Here is a 15,444-nt window from a genome sequence, read left to right on the forward strand (position 1 = left end):
AAAAAAAGAAAACCTGACCTGATGCTGTCTATAAGAAACTCACTTCAACTACAATTATTTAGGTGGATTTGAAGGCATCATGTTGAGTGAACGAAGCTAATCTCCAAAGGCATCGTATAAGTCAATACAATTTATATGACGTCCTCAAAATGACAAAACTACAGAGATGGAGAACAGGGGTAGAGGGAAGAGGGTGTAGCAGAAATAGCAGGGAACATTTTATGGGTGATGGAAATGTCCTGTACTCCAATTGTGGCGGTGTCACATAAATTGATACATGTGTTATAATTCATATTTAACTGTACCCCGCAAAAGTCCACTTTACTGTAGGTACAATCATTTTTTTTGATAATTTTTTTTTTTTTTTGAGACAGTCTCACTCTGTTGCTCGGACTAGAGTGCCATGGCGTCAGCCTAGCTCACAGCAACCTCAAACTCCTGGGCTCAAGCAATCCTTCTGCCTCAGACTCCCAAGTAGCTGGGATTACAGGCATGCACCACCATGCCCGGCTAATTTTTTGTATATATTTTTAGTTGGCCAATTAATTTCTTTCTATTTTTAGTAGAGATGGGGTCTTGCTCTTGCTCAGGCTGGTTTTAGACTCCTGACCTTGAGCGATCCTCCCGCCTCGGCCTCCCAGAGTACTAGGATTACAGGTGTGAGCTACCACGCCTGGCCAATTCTTTTTTTTTTTTTTTTTTTTAACATTGTGCATTGTTTAAAAGATGAAGAGAGAAATGGAAAGAGAGATGCCAGGAGCTATGGAAACCAAGCCAAGACATTGCCCTTTGGGGGGCCCCACGTGGAGGGAGGGGGTGGCCTTCTGCAGGCTCCTCACACTCCAACTACCCAGACCCAGGGAAGAACGGCAGGAGGGCTGGACCCCAACCCTGCTTCTCCTGCCAAGCCATGCCCACCTGTTCTCCTGCTAGTAAAGCCCCTCAAAAGCAGAGGCCATGTGGCACCAGGCAGGATCACCTCCACCCCGCCTTCTTCCTGCTCCATGAGCCAACCAGACTCCAGCTTTCAACGAGGCTCAGCAGTGCAGGTTTTCATCCCAAAGCTGGAGTCTAGTAGTCCTCAGTACAGGTCAGAGAACTCATCCTATTGCATTACCAATTTTATAGAAGAAAAACTTGATGCTTTGGAGCCATTCATGTCACAGAATCTGTGTTTCTCCTCTGTCCAACCCACAAAAGTAGGCTGTCCCTGCTCTCTACGAGGCAGCCTGCAGAGGGCAGGAGGAACCACAGCACAAGCAGCCCCACCTGCGTCCAGAGCCCTCCCCTGAGCAATCTCTGCCATTTATCCAATGACCACTTGATACCTGGCCCTGTGCTGGCTGCTTGACACTGTTACTCTCTGGTTCATCAAATCTCCATGAAGTACCCAACTGGTCTCTTCATTTGTGGCCCAGGAAACTTAGGCCCAAAGGTTAAGAAACTTGTCCAAGGCCTCAAGGTCCCTGCGAACTTCCTGGGCCCGTCTCCTAGCCAAGGACGGTCCGCACCCACCAGATGCCTGCCCAGGGACCTGGGATCCCCAAAGCAGGAAAGGGCAACTTCCTGGGCCTCTCAGTCATGCCCATGAGACCTGCAAGGCTCTGATCAGACTGGGTGGGGCACAGGTGGCCCCTCATAGGAGGAACAAGTCCAAGTCTTCTGCACACTGTGGGCCCAGATGCCTAGCAGAGTCCTGGTGTGAAAATAGTTGCGTAAGGCCACACAGCTTGCTTGCTGTGGTATTGGAAGGTATGCCGTCACCTTGTCCAACCAGAGGTGACAGGCCTCTATTCAGGGCCCACCTAGCCAGCTGCTATGAAGCCCCTCCCACCCGAGCCCCTCAGCTGGAGGCAGAGGCCCTCCCTGCTGCCACAGGGCATCACTGTGTGGCCGGGAGGAAGAAAGCCTGCAGGAGCTACAGGAGCTAAGCGGCTGCAGCCTTGGCAACTGGCACAGGGAGCTGGACATGGGGCTGAGTGGGTCCCATTTCTCTTGAGGCTTCTTGCTCATGGCCAGGGCCCTGGCTCAGCTCAGCTCTGAGGTGTCTGAGAAGAGAACAGCTCCTGTAGTTTGTTTCTAGACGTCGCCACTGACAGTTCCTGTGTCACCTGGCATGGCAAGACCTGGCCTCCAGCCTCAGTTCAGACCCAGACTTCCCCTCCCATACCACCTCCCCAACTCAAAGCTACTGCACAGGTCTGATACCCAATCATCATGATCATCATCATCATCTCAGCGTCTTAAGGGACCAGAGATAACTTGTCTGTTCTCTTCGCAGACCCAAAGACCCTGAGTGGAGCCCAGAGCTAGGGAGATGACTGTGGGGGAACACTTCAAGCTGTGGCCCTGGTGAATAGCCACAGGCCACAAGCTCCTTGCTTCCTCCTGGGAGCAGAGTTGAGGGCAGAGAGGGCACTGCACAGGGAGGATGCAGGCCCCAGAACTTCTGGGTGCCTTTAGCCAGTGCACCCCCACTGCCCATGCACCTAACGCTCCCCTCCCACTTATAATGTTAGTGCGTCTACAGGTGCTGTCAGCGGTGCAGGGACTGGGCTACTGCAGGTAAGTGCTAGGTGGGGCTAGGTTACCACACAGGAAAAGGCTTTACTTACGACGAAGCTGCACTGTGGAGAGGAGACAAGGAAAAAGCCGAGAGTTAATGCCATGCAGAGGGCGTCCTGGAAAGCAGGCCACGTGCCCGGCTGTGCCAGCGTCTCAGGGCCTGCACCCTTTCGCCAGCAGCACCCACCCACCCACCTTCCTCTTACCTAACCCTCAGCCCCAGTGGTGAAGGGGTCCACGTGTGCCCCTCACTGTGCCCACTCAGACCCCAGGGCCAGGGGGTGGCTGGGCAGTGCAGGGGTCTGCTTGGCCAATCCTGCAACTTCTCAGCCCAGAACCCGAGATTCAGGGCTCACACTGAGCCAGCTGAGCTTCTGGGCCACAGTCCAGAGCCCACGAGGTCAGGACAAGGTCCCACAGAGGCTTGGGCCTGCCTCTGCCCAGACACACACTACTCCCAGCAACACAGGGGACAGACTGGAGCCTTCAGCCATGCGGCCCAGCTCCTGCAAAGCCCAGCCTGGGGCACAGGCTTCCTCACCTTGGGGTCCACTCGCAAGGGAGTGTTGCGCTTAATGAAGGACTTCATGACGCTGCCGCGGGGGGCTGAGGTCGGCGTCATGAGTATCTGGTTCCTCTGCACTGTGTGCAGGAAGGTCCGGAGGGGCCGCACCACCTGCAGACAAGGACCAGCGTCAGGACTCAGCAGGCAGGGCAGGGAACACAGGGAGGGCGGGTTCTGGATCACCTTGCTGGCTGGACAGGGCGAGGAAGGGGTCTTGCTCCTGGGAGGCTGCAGCTCCTCATCCTCCAGGTGTAGCTCTTCATCCAGCTCATTCACCGCCTGCTTATAGCTGCGCTTCCTCCTGCCAAGGCACACACAGCAGCGTCACAGGGCAGACTGCCACAGCCCCAGCCACACCCTACACAAGGTACTCCTGTGAACAAAACTGGACCCAGGCCGTAGGCCTCTAGACTGAAAGGGACTACAGAGCTGGGGGTCTTGTAACCGACCCTTTGCTGTGTACTCAGAGGAAGCAAGGTGACCAGTCCAAGGTCACGGCCACTAACAGGGTCAATGACCGGGTGTCCTATTCCAGGCCAGTACTGGTCCTCCAAGCATGAAGCCACTTCCTTCAAAGCACAAGGCCATACCCTGGTCAAGAGGCTAGGGAGCCCCTGACCACACATCCAGGACTCAAGGTCACATCTCTCTGGGCCCCTCAAAACCGAGTCACCCACCCGCCTCTTCCTAGATGCAAACCTGACACTCTGAGGTGGCTCTTTGGGCCCATCTGCTTGGTCGGTCTTGGCCTCTGTGAAGAGAGAGCAATTTCAGCAAGGCTGTAGGAATGACGGCAGGGGAGTGACCATGGAAGGGTTAGGGAAAGGTGTGCTCTGGCAACTGTCGCCTTGGAAGGAGCAAAGCTCCTTCAAACATCAGCCTTAGCACTGAATGGCCTTGAGGAATAATAGACATCAGAGCCCGGGCTGTTCCCTGCAGCCTACAGACCACTCCCCCCCGCCCCCCAGGCCTGGCCTCTGTGACAAGCATGGCAGAGCAGGACAGTTCTATCTAGGAGGCCCCAGCCACGCCCCACCCACCTCTAACAGCAAGAACTGTGTGCAGATGCTTCACAAAAGCTGAAGCTAACAGCTTCTTGCATAGCTTCTAAATCCCACTCCTCCTGGCTGGTGCAGCAGTGACAAGAGGAGGGGATGGCTCCCACTGCAGGGTCAGTACATTCCATTTCACTGGTAGGAGAAAGCACCTCTTACTCCAAAGGTTCCCTGCAGCAGCCCTGGGGATTGTGGGGCTGGCATACCATTGACCCTGACCCAATCATAAAGAGGAGGAAGCCACGTCCAAGATCTCACAGCTATAGTCCTCTTCCCACCAGTGAGAGAAGTGCCCTTCCCAGGTAGACGTGAGCCAGATCCCGGGACACCCCCAGTAGTTTGGGAAACCAGGCAGGCCTCCAGGCCTGCTCCCAAAGCCTACAGTTCTCCTGTTCTCTTTAGACAGGGAAGGACCTACAAAGGTGGCAGAGACAAAATAGGATGCCAGGTAGGTGTTCGGACTCCCTTCCCACAGTTCTTCCCACTGCCTCTTGGAGTCGGGCTCAAGGCCTTGACCTGGCACCTTCACATTAATACTTCAGTTCAGTATCCCTGAATTATTATATCAGGGTATATTATTAATATACCCTCCCCTTTGTCCCTCCCCAAGCACTCATGGACGCTCGTGTGGCACTCAGCAGTAGCTCCAGCCCAAAGGTGGGAGATGGAAGCTAAAGACTAAAGGAGATCCATGCACTCCTCTAGCCTGGTTTCATTTATTTTTGGCCTATTAGCCCAGAAAATGGGGCTTCCTTATCCCCAGAGAGGTGAGGCCAAGGCCACTAAGGCCTGCTGCACCTCAGGGGATCTGCACACAAGCCAGAAACACTCACCTTGCTGTTCTTCAGAGGGCGTTTCCTGGCCACCGGCTACAGGCTTTGGGTTGGGCGTACTAACGGCAATCTTGGTGGCACTGTGGAGCCTCAAGTTATTCCTACCATTCTCAGGGGCCTGCAAGAAGAACCAAGGCTTTAGGGTTCCCACCTGGAACCCAAGGCCCAGGATGGCTGCAGTGCAGAGCAGGGGCCCTGGATGAGACATCCCTTCCCCAGCCAGCTGCCTCTTACCTCTGGCTCCACCAACTCCACAGCCTCAGCCTCCTTGCTGGGCTCCTTCTGCTTGGGGCTGAAAGCAGAGCAGGGGCACTGTGGGGATCTCAGCCAGTCCAAGCCCTCCCTCACAGGGAACTCCTCTCCCACTCTCTGGGGTAGGAACCCAAGAGGTCAAGGCCCAAGGCCCTGGCCTGGCCACAAACCCACAGCCACCTGTAGGATGGGAGGATAGCTCATAGGCTGTCTCTACTCCCTGGCACTCACCTCCCTCCCTGGGCCCCACTGTCTCTGCCCACCTTCACGCCCTAGAACTGAACTCACCCAACTTTCTGGGGCACCTCAACATTCAGGAGCCTCTCTAGGTAACTGTGACCTGAGGAGAAAGCAAAGGAACAAAAGATGCCATCAAACCAGACAGATGCTACTCTAAGAGCTCTGGGGAATTGGCTTCCACCGGGGACTTGGCCACTGTTCCCTGTGCTAGCCATGGAGGCCCCACTGTGCCCTGGGCCCTCACCCTCAGCACACATCCTAGCATCCACAACAGAGCTGCTGGTTTTATGTCCCCTGCTACTTCCTAGCTGGGAACATGTCTGTCTGAGGGCACAACTTGGCTTCTTCACTGGGCTGGGAGTATTTGGGAAAGGGGGACGATGTCTGACACAGCTCCAGGCCCCCAACTCCTAGCACAGGGTCCAACACAAAGCAGCCTTTTCATTCAACAAATACTCATTGATTGTCTACTGTGTACTGGGCCCTGGGCCAGGTCCCCAGGACCCAATGGTGAATAAAACAGACATAGTCACTATCTGGTTTTGATAATAATAATCATATTATTCTAACAGGCTGGGCATGGTGGCCCACACCTGTGATCCTAGCACTCTGGGTGGCCAAGGCGGAAGGATCACTTGAGCTCAGGAGTTTGAGACCAGCCTGAGCAACAGCAAGACCCTATCTCTATTAAAAGTAGAAAACAAATTAGCCAGGCGTGGTGCACACCTGTAGTCCCAGCTACTCAGGAGGCTGAGGCAGGAGGATCGCTTGAGCCCAGGAGTTTGAGGCTGTAATGAGCTAAAATGATGCTACTGTACTCTACCCGTGGCAACAGAGCAAGAATCTACCTCAAAAAAAAAAAAAAAAAGAGGAGAAAATGTACATCTACTACCGGGAGCTTCATAGTTTCCCAATACCTAAAGACTTTTCTGATAAGATCAGAAAACAAATGTGTCCTTTTTGATATTATATAACAAAGTATGTAAACATTTGGAAGATGTGCATAACTTGGTGAACCAATTTTTCCAAATGACCAAGGTAAGAGGTTATAAAATCACACACAGCTAAAAAATCTATTCAAAATGGAAGATAGACCAATGAGGAATCAACAACATTGAATTAAATATGTCAGATCCCACACTGCAATGAACCTTTAAGAAACACTTGTTGTGTTGGGTATAACAAAGAATACACACAATTATCTGCAAAAGCTAGTAAGATACTCCTTCCTTTTCTAAGTATACATCTGTGTGAGGCCAGATTTTCTTCAGATACCAAAATGCAACAGATCGAATGTAGAATCTGTCTTCTTTTAAGCCACGCATTAAAGAAATTTACAAAATGTTGGATAATGACTAGATTTTGTTTTAGAAAAGTTATTTTTTCATTAAAAAAACTTATTTTAACAGGTAATAGGCTTGGTTATTTTAATTTTTAACATTAAAATATCAATATCTTAAATCATTTAATATTGCAGTATTAAATCATATTAATATAAAAATAAATCATATTTTTAAATTCCTGAGCTTTAATTTCTGATACAGTGATTATCAATAGATATAAACTAATAGTCAAGAGCTTTTTAAGGTCCTCAATAATTTTAAAAACTGGAAGCAGGAGCTGAGACCAAAACTTGAGTGAAACTGGTATAGGAAAAGGAAAAGCTCTTGCCCAGGCCCGGAGGCAAGGAAAAAGAGGCTTTTTCAGGGAACAGAAAGATGGCTGGCGTGGCTGGTGCATCCTGAGCCACAGGAATGTAGCCAGCAGTAAGGCTGAGAGGCAGCCAGGGTGAGGCCGGGGTGCCCAGGGTCTCAGGGAAAGAGGGAAGACAGCCGGCCAGCCACAGGGAGAAGGGAAGCAGGACCTTTCTTGGGTGTAACAGTCAGGCTGGGGGGTGAGGGGAACAGCTGCAGGGCCAGGCAGGCAGTTATGGGTGGTGACTGCCCCCTCCCTCAAGGCTCTCCCTGATGAGGGGGCAGAAGGGCAAGAAGATATCCACATGAATGCACACCTACCCCACCAGCACAAGGACTGGAATGTTAAGTGCCACCATCATGCCACTGGGACCTCAGAGCCAGTCTGGTGGCAGGGAGGTGGACTAAGGCCTGGCAGAGGGACCAAGGGGCTCTTCCCCAATGCACAAGTGGCCAGGAGTCCTAAAGAGGGCACTCCAGAAATGCTGAAGCAGCTGCTCTGTCCCCTGCCTAACCACCACAGAACTGCTGTCCGGCAGGTGCACACCAGGCCAGGGGCAGGGGATTCATGTCCCCTACAGCAGCTCTTCATCTCAATACCCCACACTGGCTTCCAGATCCCCATGCCCATCCTTAACTGCCAGTCTGTCTCATTTCCCCACTGCCCTGGTGCAGGTGTTTCCTTCCCCTCCAAAATTTAACAAGTTACACTCAAATCTTTGCATCTAAGGCTTCTTCTGGGGGAACCCAAACCCAGACCCCACCTCAGAGTTGCCTCTGAGCCACAACCGAGAGCCTGGGGTCAGAAAGGCCTCCAGGAAGCCTCCTATCCCATTACTGCCCCATGCTCTTGTAGTCCTTGTTCAGGGTCAGCCTGACCACACCTACACTGAGTGCCAGGGACACAGCTGTTCCTGGGTCTTATCGTCTATTTTGTTTAAATAAGATGTACAGAGCATGGACCATACTCAAGCACTAAGATGGGTTCTCTACTCACATTTAAAGCAGGTGTTATCACCATTTCACAGATGGGGAAACTGAGGTTGAGAGAAGGGGTGTGGCAAGGTCACCCAGGGTCTGTGTGACTCCAGATCCTGGATCTTGCCTCTTCCCCTCCCTCTTCCTTCCACCTCAAGGAGGACAAGACTGGGCTTGCAGTCAGATAGACTTGGGACACGTGTGCCAATCAAATCAGGAGCCCTCCCGTGAGCAGGAAAGGGGCCAAGGAGGAAGGCCTATCAGAAGGATATAGGAGCTGCAGATCTGGGTATCTGTCCCGTCAGGCCCTTTCTCAGGCTCACCTGCCCCCTGGGCCCCTTCCCAGGATCAGATCCAGGCCTAAGGAAATCTCCAAGGCAGATTTGAACCACCTAGGTCCATCACTGAATCCAAACATGGACATTGTGCCAAGCCCTGGAGTAGGCCCTGCCCCAGGGAGTGCTACTCGCCAGGAAGAAACCTGCCAAGGTGAGGTGCCCTCACCTGCCTGACAGACCCTGCCTGGGGTTTTCCACTAGGCCTCTTCTGCAAGTGCCTACCTTTCTGGACAGAATGAAACATGTGGGGCTCATGCCTCACTTCCCAACATACAGACTCTGTGGCCTCCTTAAGCCTCAGTTTCCTACTCTGTGAAGTGGGGGATCCCATCAAGCTAGCAGTGCTGCTGCAAGGTCCAAATGAAATGACCTTTGCTTTTTATAAATCTTAAGTGCCAGGCAGATGGCAGCTACTATTTAATATGGATTAATATAAAACCTGGTCTGTTTTATCCTTTCCATTGGTCCACTGCTTCACTCATGCTCTGGCCTGGACCCGTGCAGCAGCTGCATACCTGATCTCCTGATTCCTTCCCTCCCTTCCTCTTGGCCATTTGTCACAGGTGCCAGGAACCTTCCAACAAGCATTATCAGGCCACTTCCTCTGCTTCAGAGGGTCGAGCTCAAGCTCCTTGTGAGGCACATGTGCCCCAGATACCCCACCACTTGCTATTTTAGGCCTCAGGGTCTTTGTACAAGCTGTTCCCTCTGCCAGGAATACCTATCCCCACATTTTTCCCACCTGGCAAAAGCGTAGCCATCTTTCAAAACCCTCCCAGCTCAGACCCCTCCTACTCATGCAGCCAGCCCCAACTTTCCTCTGTGGTTCGTAACACCTGCTCCCAGTGGGCAATGGTCCCCAGAGCTGAGATCTGACGATGACAAGATCGGCTAATATAACTGAGCCTCCCTAAATGCCAGGTACCAATGTAAACATCCTGTGTAGGTTAATCAAAGCATGCCTCACAATGACCCTTTGAAGTGATATTATTATTCTCCCCAGTTGACAAGGGAAGAACCAAGGCCCACAAAGTTTCTGAAACTTGCTCAAGGTTGCAGTATGGGTAAACAGCTAAGCAGAAACTCAAACCCAGGCTGTCCGGCTCCAGAGCTATCTTGGTTCTCCCCCTCCTGCCTCTGATCAATATTCAGTCATTTGTTCTCCCAGAATGAGCCTGCTAATAATGAGAATTCACACCTCCAGACTAAACAGCCTCGCTAATAGGAAGTAGTACACAAACACAGTGAATTTAAATAGCGTCTGCAGCATAGGAAAGGGGGAGGAAAACACTGGCCCTGGAGAAAAAGACCCAGGTTCCAGCCTCAACACGACCATTAACCACAGGGACAGTGTGGCCAACCTCCCCCAATCTATTTCCCGATTTGTAAAACAAGAAGGTTAGGTTGGATCTGCACCTTCCAATATGGTAGCCACTAGCTACATGTGGCTATTTAAATCTAAAAAGTAAAATGTGATACTATGTACAACTCAGTTCCTCAATCAGACCAGCCACATTTTGAGGACAAAATAGCCACATGTGGTTAGATGGTGGCTACCGCACAACACAGCACAGATAGGGAACATTTACATCATCACAGAAAGATCTATGGACAGCTCCTTGCTAGATGGTCCCTCAGAAACCCTCCATCTGAGCCAGGCACCAATGACCACCCAACATGCCCCCCAAATGGCCAAGCCCCCAAACTCACAGATGATGCGGGCAGAGGCCGCTGGCTCTTCGGCAGCCTTCTTGGAGAGCCTTTTGCTTGCCCTGTGTACAGTACCCTCCTGTTTGGCCACCAGGGAGTATTTTTGGGCCAGTAAGACTTGGGAATCCAGGCCAGACGGGTCGATCAGGCTACGCCGCACTGACCGAATGTTCACAGGGGAGCCCGTGGGTGTGGAGAAGTTATGCGGCAGGATGGGAGATAGCACCCGCTCCTGCCGTGGAGAGTCTGGAGAGACAGGCAAGTCTCGTGGGCCCGGGGAGACTCCTGCAATCTTGAGCTTGGAGGCGGACCTCCCTGTCTCAACCCCTCGACCTTTGGGGTGCTGGGGTGTAGTGGTCAGGGAGCTCACAGTGACAGACTCTAGTCTCCCGGCCTCTGTCTTTTTGGGTGTTGATTCTTCATCTGACTTCGGGACACTCTGTGAGGCTGGAGCTGTGGCTGAAGCTGGGGTTGGGGATGTAGCCTGAGACAGAGCCTGTGTGGATTTGAACTGGATAAAGTGGTGCTCGGCATTCTGGCGCTCTCTGAGGCCTATCTCCACCACGGGCACCAGCTTGTCCTCAGGCTTCTTGGTCAGCACCGTAGGAGACTCAGGGGGGGATGAAGGTGTAGCCGATGTCATGGAGAGAGTTGCAGCTGCGGCAGCGGCTGCAGCTGCGGCCGTAGCACGAGTCACCCGTCGTAGAACCGAGCCATTCTCCCCCACCACCGTGGCCAGCTTCTGCACGTTGTCTTTGCTACGGAGGCGCCGGGAGCTCAGCTGGCTGCTCCGAGTCTTTCTTCGGGATAACCTGCCAGAGGCAGCAGAGCAGAGGCTGAGACAGCCCAGCAGGGCAGAGAGGCACCCCAAAAATTGAGCTGGGCACACCAGTCTCCCCAGGAGTCACCAGCTTGGATGGAACATGAATTAGAGGGCTCGGAGGCAAAAGATCTGAGTTCCAGTCCAGGCTCTGCCACCTCAAGCCCTGAGGACATTCCTGTCTGAGCCTCAGTCTTCGTAATTGTAAATTGGGGATAATGCCAGTCCTTACAGAACTGCTAGACAGATTAAATTCATACAAACCTCCCTCTCACTGGAGTCACATTCTGCCAAGCCCTGCTGAAAACGTTACACACGTGTTCTCACTTAATCTGCAAGATAGCCCTGAGAGGTAGGTACCATCATCCCCACTTTAGGGATGAGGGAACTGATACTCTGAGAGGTGGAAACTCGATCCAAAGACTGCTAAGGGGCAGAGTTGGAGTTTATACCCAGGCCTGACCCCAAGACCCTGCCTTTCTCTCCAGTGCTCTGCAGCCCGATCATTCTATGAAGAATTATAACAAGCATGGCAACAGGAGGACAGGAGACCAGCTGCCTGGTTCACCCCTCTGGCTGCTCTCACCTAAAAGGAGATCAGTTTCTCTTTCTTGTCCCACCTCTGGAAATCTTTCCCATCCTCCAAGACCCAAGTCAAACACCCCCAGGCCCACCACAAGCACAGATGCACCATCTGGACTCCATGGTCTCAGGTCATGCTTTGCTTTCCCATGCCCTCTGGCCCCTCAGCATGATCCATGTGGCACCCATTGCCAGCCCTGCAGGCTGCTACTACCAATCAACACCTTTGGAGCCAAACTCTCCCAGAGGGCACCTAGCCTCCAGAGAGTCCACCTGCCCAGCTCGCCCTCCCTTGCCCCCTACCTTTTCCTTATGGGGTCTCTGTTTTCATCCTGAACATAAGAAACCCGTCTCTTCTTCCGTCGGTTCTTCTGAGAAGGTGTTTTGGGCATCAGCTCTGGCTCTTTGCTGAATTCTCTGTTTGGTACAAGGAGGGTGACACTCAAGGCTACCTGGGAACCACTCTCCTACTTGACCCAGATCCTGACCATTTCTTAGTAGTCACAGGTGAAGCTGAGGTGACCAGCAACCAAGCAAGCTCTCCAAGGCCATGTGTAAGTTACCTGCTAGGCACTCAAGGTGTCCTCCTGGAAACATGGCAGGGAAGCAAGTTCACACCCTGAGAGAGCCAGCCCAACCAACTATGATGAGCCAGGCAGGGACTCTAACTTCTCCCTCTTCTTCCAGTGAAACTAAGTCGGGACCCTAGCACACTGGGTACTCAGGAGGGATCTGACAGGCTGTCTGTTTTGTCTGTCAAATAGGGCTGTTCTGTCCCCAAGGCCACACATAGCAGCCCAGGAAGCCTCTGGAGTCCCCACCCCACCAGTATGCCCTTTTCCTTCACCTGGTGAACATGCGCTCAGCCTCCTCCTGGATCTCCTCGAGCCACACCAAGTCCTTATTGTCCATGTTGCAGAGAAACTCCATGAGCTTCTGGTCACAGAGCTCCAGCAGGTGAATGGGCCCTGGGGCTGTCGTCCCCATGATGACTGTGTCTGGTGAAGGCAGGGACAAGAGGCACAAGGGTTCAGGGTGGAGGGCTGGTACCTTTGACAGGGGAAGAGGCTGCCAGGCCACATGCAGCACCCACCTCCCAATCACGACAATCACCCAGTGTCTGAACCAGGGCCCTGCCCTGCACACAGCCACTCCCCAGAGCTGCAGCATTCCAAACACTAACCCCCTAGCCTCATTTCTACAAAAACAAGGGCCCTTCTACTCTCCCTCTTCAATGCCTCCTCCCACCTTCCCCCACACACAGCATGGCTGCCCCCAAAAATCAACATTTCCTAGCCAATCCTGGTATCAATGGTCTTCCTTATAAACAGCCTTTTTCTGGCCTTAAGATGATAGGCACTGCCACCTGCCTTCCTGGATCAGGGAGAAACAGCAGCCACCCCCGTGCCCCTCTCTCCCTGCCCAAACATAGTCCTGCTTTTACTCTCCTGTGGGCTCTCCTCTTACTATTTATTTGTGGTTAAGGAAGGGCTAAGACAACCACCATGTGCTACATTGGAGCTGACCCCAGACATCGGGCCAAAGAACATCAAATCCAACTGCCTCATTCTTGCTCAGTGAATGGAAGGGGTTCCGTTACAAAGGAGTAAGAAAGTAGGGGTCCAGAAACTGCTCTCCAAAGGGCCCCCACAACCCTCTCTGTTAAGCTGAAATACCCTATAAATGGATGAATGAGCATAAAGGGAACAGATGAGTAATGTCTTGCCTTTAAGAAAACTTGCATCTATAAGAATCAAGCAAGGAAAAACACAAAACCAGTTTTTTCTTTAAAAAACTAGCCACTCAGGTATCCTTCTTAAGATTTGGTTATAAAATAACCACACAAACCCCAAACAAGGAAATAGTAGTCAGGCCTCTGGATCTGTGGGTTCTGAAATCATGAATTCAACCTATCACGGGTCAAAAATATTTGAAAAAAAAAAATGCATTTCTGCACTGAACATGCACAGAAATTTTTTCCTTGTCATAATTCCCTAAACAATACAGTATAACAACTATTTGTATAGTTTTTACATTGTATTAGGTAATATAATACTCTAGAGATGAATTAAAGCATATGGGAGGATGTGTGTATGCCATTTTATGTCAAGGACTTGAGCACCTATGGACTTCAGTACCAGAGGAACCCCCTAGAACCAATCCCCCATGGATACCAAGGGACAACTATATTCTATTACATCATACCATGGGCTCAATAAATATCTCAACTGGTGAATGAATGAAAGAACAAATGAATGGTGGTGGTTGTAAACCCTAATAACAGACTGCACATCTCATGTCATGGCAGTGACTCACCATCCTGATCTATACCTTCAAAACCAGGAAGAACTACGCACAGCTCCACCTCCCACCTATGATGGAAGGTCCTGGAAGGAGGGCCTAAGTTGCTGACCCCTTGATCCCTCAAGGAGCTTAACACCAACCAGGTCAGGTTACAGCCTCATGGGACTTCCTGGGGCCAGATTTAGGGAAAACATTAGCATTTGTTCCTCAATAAGCTCTGCCTTCCATCTGGAACATTCTGTCTCCCATTTTGTATGACTTGCTCCTCATCACTTGAATCCTTAGAAGACCCTGACCACAATCTAAAGTAGCCCCAGCCAGGATCCCATCCATTGATTTTAATTCTCTGCATAGCACTTGGGTGATTATTTACCTATGTGCTTACCGTCTGTCTCTGCCCACTGAATGTTTGCTCCCTAAAGGAAAACCCTGTGTGTCTTGTTTATCACTAAATGCCCAGTGCCCAGCAGGGCCTGGCAACAAGGAATACTTGCTGAATAAATTAATTTGTCCATTAACTCTACACCTAGAAATAAACATCCTACAGGTGCCCCTCCCCTCCCCCCCACCATGCAAGGGGCACTGAAGGAACTCACTCTGCACAGGTTAGGTCAGGCCAACACATGTCCAAATCCCCTGCTTTTAGATGCCAAGCACTATCTGGGCAGGGCCAAATGGGCAGGATTGCACAGGCTTTGGGTAGAAACCTCAGCTCTGCAGCCAGCCTCTCATGGGAGGCAAGGCCTTTTCACCGTCATCCCTCTTGCTTCCCCCAGCCCCTCTGCACCAGGACCACAGCCCTGGCAAAGTACAGGACCTCAGGTCAGGGTCACCAAAAAGAAAATGCTTAAGGAAAATACAGGTTTGCAGAGGAGCTGCAGAATGCAACAACTAGCTAACTTTTTTTTTTTTTTTTAATGTTTGTTCAAATTGGCAAAGTGAGTGAGAACTTCTTTCATAAAGTCCAAAAAAGCATTTGGACTTCTTTTGTGGGGAAGTTTGTTTTTGTTTTTAGCACACCTTAGTTCGGCCATTTAAAAAATGTCACCAAAGTTAGAACACAGGTGATGATGAGAAGAGTCAGTGTTCCAAGAACCAGGCCCCAGGGAGGAGCAGCAAAAACCTCATCTTCAGCAAGTTAAGAACCTCCATACAGACCCAGAGCACCCAACATCCCACCAAGGGAGATCCTCTCTCCACAGTCTTCCTCCAATATTTCTCCCTTATCCGTACACCAGACTGAAGCCCTCCTCTGTGACCTGTTCTTTTGAAGGTGCAAGTTGGGCACCTCTCTACCACACTTCGGTTGTAATAGCGGGTCCCATTTACTGAGTCCTACTCCATGCCCAAGCCAGGCATCATCTCACTTAATTCTCACCACAACCTGGAGGACACCCACGGGCAGATGAGGAAACTGAGCAAAAGAGAAGTCAAAGTCATCAGTAAATCAGAGGCGGAGCCTGGATTTAAACTGCTGTCTTAGCCACCAAGCTATACCGCCTCCTGGC

At 51.4% G+C, this 15,444-nt stretch overlaps 1 protein-coding gene across 1 annotated transcript in view; it reads right to left on the reverse strand.

Annotated features, from left to right (window-relative positions):
- The window catches only part of INCENP (inner centromere protein), a 30,607-nt gene that overhangs the window by 14,474 nt on the left and 689 nt on the right, over window positions 1-15,444 (reverse strand). The window contains exons 2-10 of the mRNA XM_012778249.3: window positions 12,480-12,630; window positions 11,936-12,049; window positions 10,231-11,042; window positions 5,559-5,610; window positions 5,253-5,310; window positions 5,019-5,136; window positions 3,830-3,881; window positions 3,314-3,431; window positions 3,107-3,241 (exon numbers count right to left, since the gene is read on the reverse strand). Coding sequence (XP_012633703.2) covers window positions 3,107-3,241; window positions 3,314-3,431; window positions 3,830-3,881; window positions 5,019-5,136; window positions 5,253-5,310; window positions 5,559-5,610; window positions 10,231-11,042; window positions 11,936-12,049; window positions 12,480-12,619 — 1,599 coding nt within the window. The 5' untranslated portion in view covers window positions 12,620-12,630. The remainder of the gene's footprint in view (window positions 1-3,106; window positions 3,242-3,313; window positions 3,432-3,829; window positions 3,882-5,018; window positions 5,137-5,252; window positions 5,311-5,558; window positions 5,611-10,230; window positions 11,043-11,935; window positions 12,050-12,479; window positions 12,631-15,444) is intronic.

The sequence above is a fragment of the Microcebus murinus genome, chromosome 4, assembly GCF_040939455.1.
Source record: "Microcebus murinus isolate Inina chromosome 4, M.murinus_Inina_mat1.0, whole genome shotgun sequence".
Taxonomy (NCBI): Eukaryota; Metazoa; Chordata; class Mammalia; order Primates; family Cheirogaleidae; genus Microcebus; species Microcebus murinus.